General features: G+C 34.8%; 2 protein-coding genes and 5 non-coding genes across 11 annotated transcripts; 5 read left to right on the forward strand and 2 right to left on the reverse strand.

The window, feature by feature from the left end:
- Positions 1–1,014: 1,014 nt before the first annotated feature.
- LOC111443671 (alcohol dehydrogenase 1) lies at positions 1,015–3,145 on the reverse strand. The gene is made up of 9 exons (XM_023081595.1): positions 3,025–3,145; positions 2,744–2,880; positions 2,626–2,672; positions 2,207–2,532; positions 2,036–2,118; positions 1,884–1,959; positions 1,648–1,805; positions 1,405–1,566; positions 1,015–1,319 (listed from the first exon to the last, which is right to left on the reverse strand). Exons 1-9 carry the CDS (start codon positions 3,059–3,061, stop codon positions 1,203–1,205), a joined length of 1,143 nt encoding a protein of 380 aa, XP_022937363.1. The 5' UTR covers positions 3,062–3,145; the 3' UTR covers positions 1,015–1,202.
- A 2,627-nt stretch (positions 3,146–5,772) lies between these two features.
- On the forward strand, positions 5,773–5,853 carry TRNAL-AAG. Its single transcript has one exon. It is a non-coding gene; the product is annotated as a tRNA-Leu (tRNA).
- Positions 5,854–5,936: 83 nt separating this feature from the next.
- On the forward strand, positions 5,937–6,017 carry TRNAL-AAG. Its single transcript has one exon. It is a non-coding gene; the product is annotated as a tRNA-Leu (tRNA).
- An 82-nt stretch (positions 6,018–6,099) lies between these two features.
- TRNAL-AAG lies at positions 6,100–6,180 on the forward strand. Its single transcript has one exon. It is a non-coding gene; the product is annotated as a tRNA-Leu (tRNA).
- Positions 6,181–7,396: 1,216 nt separating this feature from the next.
- On the forward strand, positions 7,397–7,477 carry TRNAL-AAG. Its single transcript has one exon. It is a non-coding gene; the product is annotated as a tRNA-Leu (tRNA).
- Positions 7,478–7,564: 87 nt separating this feature from the next.
- On the forward strand, positions 7,565–7,645 carry TRNAL-AAG. Its single transcript has one exon. It is a non-coding gene; the product is annotated as a tRNA-Leu (tRNA).
- An 859-nt stretch (positions 7,646–8,504) lies between these two features.
- Positions 8,505–13,047, reverse strand: LOC111443515 (scarecrow-like protein 1). 5 transcript variants are annotated; one of them, XM_023081352.1, is made up of 3 exons: positions 12,728–12,925; positions 9,842–11,588; positions 8,505–8,515 (listed from the first exon to the last, which is right to left on the reverse strand). In XM_023081352.1, the coding sequence occupies exon 2, from the start codon at positions 11,521–11,523 to the stop codon at positions 9,865–9,867; it is 1,659 nt and encodes a 552-aa protein (XP_022937120.1). In that variant the 5' UTR covers positions 11,524–11,588; positions 12,728–12,925; the 3' UTR covers positions 8,505–8,515; positions 9,842–9,864. The 5 variants fall into 5 exon arrangements, with proteins under 5 accessions (XP_022937120.1, XP_022937119.1, XP_022937118.1 ...); XM_023081351.1 differs by lacking the exon at positions 8,505–8,515 and adding an exon at positions 9,758–9,804 and having other exon boundaries at positions 9,844–11,588; XM_023081350.1 differs by lacking the exon at positions 8,505–8,515 and adding an exon at positions 12,943–13,047 and having other exon boundaries at positions 9,777–11,588; positions 12,728–12,822.
- Between the last annotated feature and the right edge of the window lie 1,016 nt (positions 13,048–14,063).

Below are 14,063 nucleotides of genomic sequence, written 5' to 3' on the forward strand. Positions count from 1 at the left end.
TTTTTTTTTTTTTTTTTTTTTTGTCGTGTTAATGCTTTCATGTGAACAGATTCTTTCATGTGAACAGATTATTACAGAGATTAAATGTAGGAGCAACTCAGTTTATCCGATCACATGAATGCTTATCTATGACGGTTGAACCTAATCGGATAATTATCTATGACAAATGGCCAAGATGACTGGTAGGTACTGTAACTGGTGGTACTGGTATTCTCTTTACCTAAGGTTTGGTACTGTAACTGGTATTCTCTTCACCTAAGGTTTGGTTGATAGGCAAAGAACACCTATGGACACGAGACAACTCTCTCAATCAATATTTAAGGGTCATTGTTCCTCAATACCTAAGGTTTGTTGTAGAAGTCAATTGTTAACTCTCCCTATGACTTTATTTCTATTAGATTCTATCTCTCTAGAGCGGTACAAAAGGAAATGGATTCCGTAAAAATATGAGATCAATAAATGGACCGAGGTTGTTTTTAGAGCATACCGAATCAATATAACTATCCTTCTTCTGACGTAGCAACGCAATTTCACGATCAATATCAAAATAAAGCACTAAATAATTTGTTTCTTTTCTTGGTGCTTGTCGATGTAGAATCATCATGTACCATTCATTCAATAGAAATTTATAAAAATTCTTATATGTAGTATTATGTAGTATTAAGAGTTCTCTCGATATGAAGATTGGGTAAAATGTGAATCCAACTGGTTGATTTATAATAATTCAAAAAGCGGACGGATTCTCAGTCCCCAAATTCAATTAAATTTGAGATTTTTTTTAGGCGTGATAGTGCAAAAGTTGACAGATAAGTCACCGTTACAAGAGTGAATTTGCTATAGAACTCACCAGCTCCTACCAAATTCATTAAATGGACCCATTGTTACTATTATTGTTTAATTGTAAGGATTTGATTTAAAAAAGAGTGGTCCATGTAATTCATTATTATTATTATTGCTATATATATATATATATATATATATACTATAAATATAAAAAGAAAGGTACAAAAACTATTTGAAAAATAAAAAATGAACTTTCTATTTATTTATTTATATTAATAACATCGATGCAATCCCTGGATGATGAACACGAAGAACACCCAGAAACATAAAACAACGAAAACAAAATGGAAACGGAGATCCTCCAGTTTCAGTCATAATCTTTATTCCAAAATATAAAACTAACCCCAGAATTTGTTAAATCAGTCTCCCATGCGAATGATGCATCGAATGGACTCCCCTTTCAGCATGTAATCAAACGCCTTGTTGATCTCAGAGAACGGCACTGAATGAGTTATGAATTTCTCCAATTCCATCTCCTAATCAAGAACAAACAATAAGAAAAAGGCCTCAGAAATCAAATTCCTTCAATGGGGTTTGAACATTTTGAGGATTTTTCATTACCTTCTTCAGGTACTTCTCGACGACCCCGGGAATGTCGGATCGAGGCTTGTAGTTGCCGAAGAACGTACCCTTTAGAGTTCTTTCGTTGAGGAAATTCATAGGATGAGTTTTGAATGCGTCGTCTTTGTTTGGGACTCCCACTAGTACTGCAACACCCCACCCCTGTTTTCAAAACAAAATCAATAATGAGTGTTCGTTGTTTAGAAGCATTTATAACGTCATTTCAAATTGACTCTTAATTACATCATGAACGCATTCGAATGCCGAGATCATTGCTTGGATGCTTCCGGTGCATTCGACGCTTCGGTCGACTCCTCCGTTCGTCATCTCAGCAATCACCTCTTGAACTGGCTTGCTGTGATCCTTTGGGTTAACAAATTCATTGCAACCAAATTTCTTTGCTGCAAAGATCAAACAAATCAAATCAATACAGTATATGGTACATGATAATTCATCCAAAACAAGTAATTTGACTGCACCTTCTTCGAATCTAGCCGGGTTCAAATCAACACCAATGATCTTAGATGCCCCGGAAACTCTTGCCCCTTCAGCAGCCTAAGATTGAAAAACAGTGTCATTATGGGGATAATAGAAACGAGAATCTGCGGGTGAAGAACAGATATAAACTTACAGCAAGCCCAACAGCTCCAAGGCCAAAGATAGCAACAGATTGACCCTTTTTAGGCTTTGCAACATTCACAGTGGCACCAAAGCCTTCATTCACAATCACAAACAAATTCATTCAATATCAGCTTATGAAAACAAGAATCTACCAAACATTATACAAAGAAATGTTCAAAACCTGTGGAAATTCCGCAGCTAAGAACGCAGACTTTGTCAAGAGGAGCAGCAGGATTGATCTTAGCCAAACAGCCAAAATGAATAACAGTGTATTCACTAAAAGTGGAGGTTCCAACGAAATGATGAATTGGTTGTCCATTTTTGGAGAATCTGGTCTTGCCATCACTGATCATAACTCCACGATCAGTATTGATTCGAAGAAGATCGCACATATTGCTCTCTTCTGATTTACAATGACGACAATCGCCACATTCACCAGTGAAAACAGGAAGAACATGATCTCCTGGTTGAAGATCTTTCACGCCTTCTCCAACACTCTCAACAACACTAATCAAACAGATCCAAAAACAAAAAATCAATATCACAAACAAAATGATTCAGAATCAGAATCAAAATCAGAACACTCAATCCACTACTTACCCTCCAGCTTCATGTCCAAAAATGCGAGGAAACAAAGGAGTTTGGCCCTACAAAACGCAAACAAAATCAAAAACCTAACCGATGTGATACATTCGTTCATCATTGATTACAAATTTACCTTCGCTTCCCAGAAATAAACATCGGTGTGACAAAGAGCTGTGAAAAGGATCTTCACTCTAACTTCATTGGCTTGCGGCGGCGCCACTTCCACTTCCTCAATCACTAGTGGCTTTCCAGCCTCCCAAGCCACAGCAGCTACAACAAAACAAAGATCCAAACATCCAAACATCCAAATCAATTCAAAACTCAAACACGAATCCCTAAACTTAAGACTATATTGATCGAATCCCAATATCCGTACCAAATTTCACGAATACCGAAATGAAATGTTACTATTACCTTTGCATTTGATGACCTGACCAGCAGTGCTAGACATCGTTGATTATAGTAGAAGAGAGATCTGTAGAAAGAAAGCTTTGATGAACTGAGAATGATTTGATGCGAATGGTGATGAGAAATGAAGAACAGAGCGAGAGTATTTATAGTGATTAATTTTTTTGGTTTTGGATTTTCGAAACATATAAACCGTGGTTTTCGGCGGTAATACCATTTCCGGTAATACTATTTCCTGGTTTTCTGGGTGCGCCTCAGGTCTTTCGAGTGCCACGTGGCGTATTTGAAAAGCTAAGGCGACCATTATCCATAAACTAAACCCCAACTTGCCCGCCTCGCCACTCTTTAATTTTAATTACCAAAATAATTATGTTTTTAATTTAAAATTATAAATTACTAATTTAATTTTCGTTATTTATAATTTTTAAATTAAATTAATAAAAATAATAATATATTAAAATAAAAAAAAACATCTTAAATTTTTTTCTAATTTTTAAAATAGGAATAAAGTCGTAATAAATGTAAAATTAATATTTTTTTTATATTTTAAAAAAAGCTTAGAGATGATTCATGACGTGTAGATAGATACATGACGTGTGGATAAACACTTTCTATTTATATAAGGATGGTAATAATTTTTTTAATTTTTTTATTTAATGATAAGGTAATAATTTGATTTTAATTATTATATTTTTAGATTAAATTAATAAAAATAATTCATTTTCACATTGAACTGTTTATTGGACTTAATTTTCAATAAAATTTAAAAATAAATTTACCCGTTAATTTTGAAGGTAAATCGTTAATATTTTTATTCGCAAAATATGCTTGGATTTTTAAAAATGCTTCAAAAATCATGTTCGACATGAGTAATCGTGTCTTTTAAATCACGTGAACGTGAGTTTGACGTAGATATTTGACATGAGGATAGAAGGTCTATTCGGAATGGGACAATTGAGGAAGGAACAAAGAAATTGGAGACGTTTTTAGAGCTATATATTTTGGAATTACACACTCGTTTTCAATCTAATGGTTTTGGACAATAAATTTCATTTGATTTAATTATATATATAGCCACTTGCCGCCAAGCTAGTTAAAAAAAAAAAAACGTCCACATGTAGGGGTCGAGTATGAGGGTAATACGGTCAAAATCTTTATGTTCGATAAACTCACCTAACCGTTTGTTCTACTTTTTATTTTATTTTTATTAAAAATAAAAATTTGAATAAACAACGTGAACCAACAGATTGTGTTGTGTCTAAACAATGTTTCAATATGACTAAATTCAACCCACGAACACCTCAACTATTATCGCAATAAACAACTTTGAATTTTATATTTAACTTTTTTTAATAAAATTTTAATTTTTAAAATAAAATTTAATTAAATATTTAATCATCCAAATTTTTTTTATAAAAAAAATACAAATTTGAGGGCTAAATTATAAATAAGCCTCATAAATTGGAGTATTGTATTAGCATTGGTTGGAAATTAATATATAATAAATTCAATGGAAAAATATAATAATTACTAGAATAATATTTTAATATTTCTTGCTAATTTAAAATGCATAAAATAAATAACATGTTAATATAATTTTTAATTAAAATAATAATATTTAATAGTAAATTTTAATTTTAAGTAAGTGTATTACTCTTTTTATTTCATAATAATATTTATTTTAACAATTAATTTTAATTTGATAAATAATAACTGATTAAAAAATTTAATGATAAATAATACCCTATTTATTTACTTATTTATTTATTTATTTATTTTAACCATATAATCGATATTAGGTAATAACAACTAAATTTTCGTATATCATAACAAAATGATAATAACTTAAATATTTATTAGTTTTTATTTGAAGAAAATCTTATATTTTAATAAATTAAATGATAAATCAGGTATAAATAAAATTTAATATTAATATTTTATCTTGTAAAAAGAAAATCACATATACAAAAAATATATATATATATATATATAATTTTTTTAAATAAAATAAAATTTATTGATAGTATAAATATTTTAGAGTAAAATGGTAAATAATAATAATAATAATATAAAGGCTGTGGGTCTTATCATAGGAGAAAAAAAAAAACAAGCAATTAATGATAAAGTAGACAAAGGATTTGTTTAGTAATAATGATTCTTATATTCGGTGGTTCTGGACGTCATCCACCTTTGAATTAAGATATTATTTATATCTTATTCATTGAACTATGTTCGAATTAGTCAAATCTATAGATTTTATTCCGTAAATTTTAATTTTTTTCGATCTTTATCTGAATTTTTGAATTGCAGTATTGGTTGAGAGAAAAGTTGAATATTTGTCGTGTATGCTAGTGAGATTCAACTATTTAAGCGAATATGATTACACATCGATTCAGTATAACGTCACGATTTAACGATGATTACGTGTCTAAAATGTTGTTTATAACGAGATTCACCTATAGACCAGGATGACTAATTTATTACATAATTTTTGCTTTAAATAGATTGAGGTTTATGTGTCTTATTTACTGAACTATGTTTGAATTGGCCACATGTGTAAATTTTGTTTTTCAATAATTTAAGTGAGCTTGTCGGAAGAAGTCAAAATAATTTAATTATTTACAAAAATGTACATCGAAATTAATATTATTTATAAAATTGAAATATAGATATTCAACATTGATATTTTAATCTTATGCTATAAACAATATAATATGATATTTAATAAAAAATTAATTAATTCACAATAGATAAGTTGAGATGGCCGAGTTGGTCTAAGGCGCCAGATTAAGGTTCTGGTCCGAAAGGGCTTGGGTTCAAATCCCACTCTTAACATGTATTTTCCAGTTTTTTTTGTTTGGTCGAGTATGGCGGGAAGCGCTGACTGAATTCATTTATTTTATGTTCATAGCAACAACGTTGAGATGGCCGAGTTGGTCTAAGGCGCCAGATTAAGGTTCTGGTCCGAAAGGGCGTGGGTTCAAATCCCACTCTCAACATGTATTTTCCAGTTTTTTTGTTTGGTCGAGTATGGCGGGAAGCGCTGACTGAACTCATGTATTTTATGTTCATAGCAACAACGTTGAGATGGCCGAGTTGGTCTAAGGCGCCAGATTAAGGTTCTGGTCCGTAAGGGCGTGGGTTCAAATCCCACTCTCAACATCAATTTTCTCGTTTTTTTTGCTTAGCCGAGGAAGCGCTGACGGGTCTAAAAGAATGTGTTTTGTAAGTTAATTATTCGCAGCATCAACGTTGAGATGGCCGAGTTGGTCTATTGCGCGAGATTAAGGTTCTGGTCCAAAAGGGCGCGGGTTCAAATCCCACTCTCAACATTCCCGTGTCATTTTTTTTTCTTACCCGAATATGGCGGGAAGCGCTGACCGGTCAACGTTTGGAAGTATTCAGAAAAATCCTTTTTCTATTTTAATTACTAAATGACAAGCCTTTTCTTTTTCTTTAATGAAAAAATATATCTAATAAAAACATTTTTAAATATTTTTTTCATAATTTTTTATTAAATATAATCTAATTTTAATAAATTTATATTTTCTCTTTCAGTATTTACTAATAAAATGAAACCGCTCGAGTTGAGATTCTCATTAAAAGAATGACAAAATAAGTTTTTTATATCGCAGAAACAACGGTTTAAATGGAAATAATTACTAATTAAATTGATGTGATTTTTGCATTCAGATGAACCGAAAGAATAGTCAAATACTTGCAAATTGTGACGTGGTATACCATTGCTGAAGTTGTTACACATTAAATTAAATGGACACATTCATTCATAATATATATAATATTTATGTCTATTTATATTTATTATATAATAATTCTGGGTATTACCTTTTATTTTAAATAAAAAGTAGTAAAAATAAAATTTATATTATTATTGATAGGACTCGAATTTTCGAGTTGCAATATTGGTTGAGAGAAAAGTAGAATAATTACATTGTATGTTAGTATGTACATTCATGTTTGACTGTAATTTCAATAAAAAAAATGTAAAACATCAAATTTTAACGATGATTACGAGTCTAGAATGTTGTTTATAAAGAGATTTTCCTATAGCCATGGTCGACCAATTTATTACATATTTAGAACTTTGATTTTTGATAGTTATTTATGCATTATTCACTGAGGTATGTTCGAATTGGTAAAATCTGTAGAATTCATTTTTGGCTATTAGAAGTGTCGTATACTCTCGAATAATTGAAGTGAGTTTATCGAGAAAGTTAAATAAATTTAATTATTTAAAAATATATCCATCAACATTAATATATTTATAAATTTCAAATATAGATATTGAGCATTGATATTTTGATCTTAGGCCAAAAAGAATAAGAACAAAATTAGTAAATTTAAATATTTGAACAAAGTTGAGATGGCCGAGTTGGTCTAAGGCGCCAGATTAAGGTTCTGGTCCGAAAGGGCGTGGGTTCAAATCCCACTCTCAACATGTGTTTTCCCGTTTATTTTGTTTAGTCGAGTATGGCGGGAAGCGCTGATCGAAGCAATCTATTTTACAATTGTTCATAAACACAACGTTGAGATGGCCGAGTTGGTCTAAGGCGCCAGATTAAGGTTCTGGTCCGAAAGGGCGTGGGTTCAAATCCCACTCTCAACATTTATTTTTTGTTTATTTTTTCTTGCTTAGACGAAAATGGCGGGAAGCGCTGACCGGTCAAAAGCCATATCCTCCGCAGATTGTGACCGTTTGGAAGTATTCGGAAAAATCAGTTTTCTATTTTAAATACTAAATGCAATATATATATATATATATATATTAATGAAAAAATAAAATAAAAACATTTTCAAATAATAAATATAAACAAACCTTCCTCTCAATAAATTCTTTGTTTAATCTTAAATATCCAAAATCCCTACTTATTCAAGTGGTTATAATAATAATAATAACAATAATAAATAAATAAATAAATAAAATAAAATAAAAAGTCGGGTAAAAGTAGAATTGGTTCTTAAAAGTTATCGTGGATGATAAGAAAATAAAGATTTTACCACCTAATATTCCAATAGTCTAGCTACCATTAACCGACATTACATGTTTTCTAATGAGACGTGGCTATTAATGTGGTTACATACTGAACTGGTGGTGCATAAACGAGAGTCCTAGAAGGCTTTACCTCAACGGATGGAAATTAGTACTCAGTTAGTGGAGCTGAGTCTCACTCGTTATAGTGTATTATAAAATTATATGGTCAATTGTTATACTCTCAATATCGATATATCATTCGTACACATGCATCATAACCCTGATTGATTATCTATAATATACGACGTATATGCATATACAAGCATCACACTCATCATAGTCAAACATAAAATGAATCACAATGAATCATACATATACAACCGAACCCTAAGCTTCATTAGACCTTCAACGATGAATTTTCTCGTCCTTTTAACTTTCTTAGCCTCAAACTATGCAAACCTGAACATTTAACATAATTTAGAGACCTTGATAAAGTGTTGTGAACTCTGAGGCTAATTGTTTGTTGATTCGTTCGGGCTTTGTTTTGAGTTTGTGGATCCCGAATCCAAATGTAATGATATTTCAACAAAATTCTCCTATTAAGTTTTTATTTTTGTTTCATTTATTCCTTTTGGTGTGCTTCAATCAAAAGTAAAAACCAACAAATGATATCAGAGTTAAGATGCCGAAATAAATGTCATCGCCACTAAAGATCGTCAGAGGAGATGTGACAATGATAAAAAGTGGAAAGGAGGGGAGTGTAACGCTCCAGTACCCATTACTCATTAATAGTAACTACATAACATGGTCGATAAAGATGAGTGTCAATTTATAGATACAAGGTGTGTGAGACGCTATCGAGCATGATAATGATGTTGAGGAGCGTAAGGATAAGATGAATCTTGTTGTCATCTACCAAGCAGTCTCGGAGAACGTCCTTCTCATGTTAGCAGAGAGAGACTTGGTAAGAAAGTGTGGGAGCTGCTGCAAACAATGAATATAGGAGTGGAACAAGTCACAGAAGCAAAAGTGTAGACCTTGAAGAGAGATTTCGAGGCTATATGCTTGAAAGATGGTGAGTTGGTGGAAGACTTTACCATGAAGTTAACGACCATCTTTACGGACATCCGTTTGTTAGGCGACTAGGTGGAGGAGATCGATGTGGTTAAGAAGTTATTTTAAGCTATCCCTCTAGAGATTCATACACATCGTTAGCTCCATCGAGCAATTTGGTCACCTTAAGAACATGTCGGTTAAGGAGGTCGTTGGTCATCTTACGAACCATAACGTGAGATTTCATGGCTACGACGACAAAGAGGAGGCGAAGAAGAACTCACACACGAGTAGTTACTCGCACGGATGAAAAATTAAAGATGCGACTGATGTTTCTTTTTCAGGTACAAATGGATGCGGTGGCCATAATAAAGAAAACAAAGATTGGGATCGCAGACGTGGCGGTAGAGGAAACCGTGACATTATCTCACAAACCCATGACGATGCCAACCCTCGATAGACAAGAGCATGATCAAGTGCTACTTTTGTGAAAAATACGGGTATTATGCAAAGAACTACGGCAAGAAAAAGTGTGATGAGAATACAAACCGACACTACCTCTTGATGTTGAATAAGGAGAATACAATTTTTTCAACTCAAATAACCCTTACGATCGTCCATTAGAAGAAGAACTTAGCTTATTAACAACTTTTAAACGAGTTCGACTCAATTTAAAAGATCGCCCAAATAAATGTAGTGAAACTTATGAAGATTTGGTTTTGAATAAGAGTTATGAAATAGAATGGAATATATATTACATACATCAAAATTAACCACAAAGTATTAAATCATACAATTTGTTACCTCCATGTTGAAGTAATAATCAAGCTTTTCTCTTCCCATCCAAAATGAACTGTGCCCATTTCTTCATACATCTTCAATCTTCTCTCGCAATACTCCCCGATAAGCTTTCGAATCGGGTCGGTCACGTTTTGGCTCATCGTACAGGAACTGAACCCAGCCATCGTCATTCTTGCCCGCCATTTCCCGGCCACTTCGTATCTCTCCACTCTGTCCTCGCCTTCACAAGCTACGATGTTGACTATGTCCTTTGCCAAGCATTGCCTCTCTACATTGATTCGGTCTTGACTATCTCTCGGAAGTGTCGCATCGAGAGTGTCGTACACAGCTGCAAAGTAGTTATAGGTTTCGACGAATCTTGAAAAGAATGGGGTGGTGTTTGTGTTCATGTCCTGTTCGACGACTGTTACTAGTTTCGGGTTTAAGTTCTTAACCATTCGGAGAAGCTTGTCTCGTAGATTTACGGTTGAGACACTTTCATCTGGCATGTGGTGAAGCAGAAATGCGAAGTTGACTATGACTGCTTCTCCGTGGCGGGAGGCGAGCATCGAGGGAGTGACATCAGAAGTGTTCGATGCAATTGCTTGAAATTCAAATGGAACTCGTAACGCTTTTGCCAGTTGCTCGAGTCTTTGTCCAATGTGTTTAAGACCTCCGACGGGGCGATGTACCGATTCGGGATCATCGACCCCTGTTAACCTCAAGTGTGGTGCCTTCCCTGGCTGAGTTGCTAGCATCTGAATCAAATTTATGTACTGAGTTCCTTGGCTTACGTCGAAATCGATAATGTGAATTCTCTTCTCGTCTTTTGCCGCCTCGATAATGGCACAATTTGCAGCCATAAAGCCGAATTTGAAACAAGGGCAGACCTCGAAAAGGATCTGCATAGCTGCGAGACGGTCCGAGGAAGGCGGTTCTTTGCATCTCAAAGCTTTATAAAGACATTTTCCCGATGCCAACAACCGAGCAGCGAGACCTTCCACCATATACGCAGCGATCCTCTGCGAGGGATCGCCCTGAACCGAGACCATACCTCGGAGCTGTTCGATCATGGCTGATGCTTCGTCAAAGTTGTCTTCCGAGATGGCAAAAGCACATTCTAAAAGCATTTCTCTAGGATTCTGTGAAGACATCTGAGATGCATCCTTGTTGCTGCCAGTTGTACTGAAATTAGAATCTGTCGACGAGGATTCGTTTGGCGAGTCGTGTAGCAGTGCATCTTTAATCGAATTCGCCCATTCGCTATCGATTTCCATGGCTTGACCATTTGCAAGCATCTCGACATCGTAATCAGCAGCATCAGGTTCACCCAACAGGTCCCTCTCCAATTCTTGCAACTTCAGTCTCACTTGATCATCCCCAAAATCCAGCTGTTCTGGACTTGTAATCTCAAGGCAAGCTGAATCTGAATCACACGTTCGCCCATATGAAGCAGCGTTCGGGTGAAAAGAATTGTTCGAAATGCCAGAAACGCCAGAAATCGATAGCTCTTCGATCGGGAAGTCAAGGAAATACTTCTCATAGCTCTCACTCCTATGCATTTCGGAGCCAAATCTTTGAGCAGACAAGTCAGGAGCATTCTTGGTTCCGTTCAGCGAGTAGAGCTTGCGACTTCCGTACGATAGCGGAGACGGATCAGATGGCCTGACTAACGACATCGTTTTCTTTGTCTGAACTATGCTTTTTCAGGAAGATCAAATTTACACCATATAGATTGGAAGCTCTGAAAACACAAAAAACATGTATCCATAAATCATAGCTTACTAACAAACAACAAATCGAACAAAACTATCGACCATTCGACCTGAATTCTCAATCATTTCCTTATGAACTTGTAGCACAAAAGACAGGATCATATCAGTCAACTAATTATACAGAATCAGACCAAAGATTTCATAGAACAGAACAAAGCTGGGTGTGAGATCCCACGTCGGTTGGGGAGGAGAATGAAACACCCTTTATAAGGTGTGGAAGCCTCTTCCTAGCAGACGCGTTTTGAAAAACCTTGGGGCAAGTCCGAAAGGAAAAGCCCAAAGAGGACAACACATGCTAGCTGTGGGCTTGGGCCGTTACAAATGATATCAGAGCCAGACACCCGATAATGTGCCATTGAGGAGGCTGAACCCCAAAGGGAGTGGACACGAGGCGGTGTGCCAACAAGGACGCTGTAACGCGCAGATCCACCGCTAGCAGATATTGTCCTCTTTGGGCTTTCCCTTTCAGGCTTTCCCTCAAGGCTTTAAAACGCGTCAAAACGCATCTGCTAGGGGAAGGTTACCACACCCTTATAAATGGTGGTTTGTTCTCCTCCCCAACCAATGTGGGACATCACAGACGCTAGACCCCAAAAGGAGGTGATTGTTCCTACATCGATTGGAGAAGGGAACGAGTGCCACTGAGGACGCTGGGTACTAAAGGGGGTGGATTGTGAGATCCCACATCAATTGGGAAGAAGAACAAAAACCTCTCCTTAGTAGACGCGTTGTAAAAACTTGAGGGCAATTCCAAAAGGAAAAGCCCAAAAAGAACAATATCTGCTAAGCCATTAAACTGGGAGTGTATCTTTCCTATGAAGCAATGTCAAAACAAAGCCAAATTGAACTAATCCGATTCACACAACAAAGTTATCATTCTATGACTCAAAGCATGATGAACACGATGAACACGATGAACATGATGAAGAAGCCAGAGCAATTTGGTTAAGCGATAGCTATTAATTCAGATAACAAACAAGATTACTTCACAATTAGCCCATAAGTTCATGCAGTAATCCCTAATCAGAATCGCAAAAGAATCAAGATCTTGAGCATAAAAACAAACAGTTCTAAGAATATGAAAAATCAATGAATCTAAGACAAGTACCTGAAACAGGGCGCTCCTCAAAGCACTTGAAACCACTCAAAATCAACCTCAAATCCGACCTAAATCGAGAGAACCCACAAATCAAAACGAAAACCCTAAAACGAAATCAACGAACAGAATCAGAAAAAAGGAAACCCAAGAACAAAATCCACAAGAGAAAAAGGGGGAGACGATCTTCTGGAATTCAAAAGTGGAAGAAAAGTAGAAGAACTGACCTTAATATATGAAACTTTTGAGAAATTTCTCGAGTCGTAATTTTGAGGGTTCAATTGGGATATTTAGTTCGGGGGTTTTGGAAGCATTGGTTTGGGGCTATTCCAATTTTTGTCCCACTAAAATCAAATGATTGAAAATATCATATCATGCCTACATAATGCTGACGGATTGTGCCTTGTTCTTCGAGTTCCATCCTCAAATTCAAATTAATCATCTCGAAATATACTTAGTATGCATATCTAACTCCAACAACAGAAGTTGGAGACTGCTCGTTACCACAGAAGATACTTGCTTACTCTCGATCTACCCAAACATTTATTTTAATTCAATAAAATGTGTTATACTGATTGATTTTAAAAAGAGAATCGGTATAAATTTTGATTATTTTTATGAACGTGTATGAATCTGTGACGTGTATACTTTAAAATAACGTAAGGATACATATGATAACGAGTTTAGGTTGGTCTAGAATTGTAATATGTCGATCGTTAACAAAAATTAATTAAACAGCAAAGTCAACTAATTAAAGGATAAGTTTAAAACGATAATTTTTTTTTTTTGGAGTTTCATATAATATATAGTCTATAACGACTTATTAAGATGGCATGAAATGGAGCGGCTAATTAAATTATTTTTTTTAAAGTATGTATAGATGTGACATTATTAAATAAAACATTATAAATAAAAACAATTATCACTAGATCGTAACTATTTATAAATATCAATTTTAAATTAATATATTAAGCTTTTATTAGAATTACGGACGAAAATTAAATATTTTGGACTTTAGGTATATGATACCCACACTCACGTGTCTCCACGTGTATAATTTGGATCAAATCATTTGTAGCAATTACAAGGTGATCTATTACCGAGATAAGACAAGTATCATTATCCATATACTCCACGTCTGTCTGCTCGGGGAAGGTTTCCACACTCTTATATTGTGGGACATCACGGCCAGCGTCCTTACTGGCACACCGTCTCGTGTCTACACCCCTTCGGTGAAGAGCGAGAAGGCTGGCACATCGTTAAGTGTTTGGCTCTGATACCATTTATAATGGTCTAGATCCACGGTTAGCAGATGTTGTTCTCTTTGGGCTTTTCCTTTCAGGCTTCC

The sequence above is a fragment of the Cucurbita moschata genome, unplaced genomic scaffold (genome assembly GCF_002738365.1).
Source record: "Cucurbita moschata cultivar Rifu unplaced genomic scaffold, Cmos_1.0 Cmo_Scf00005, whole genome shotgun sequence".
Lineage (NCBI taxonomy): Eukaryota > Viridiplantae > Streptophyta > Magnoliopsida > Cucurbitales > Cucurbitaceae > Cucurbita > Cucurbita moschata.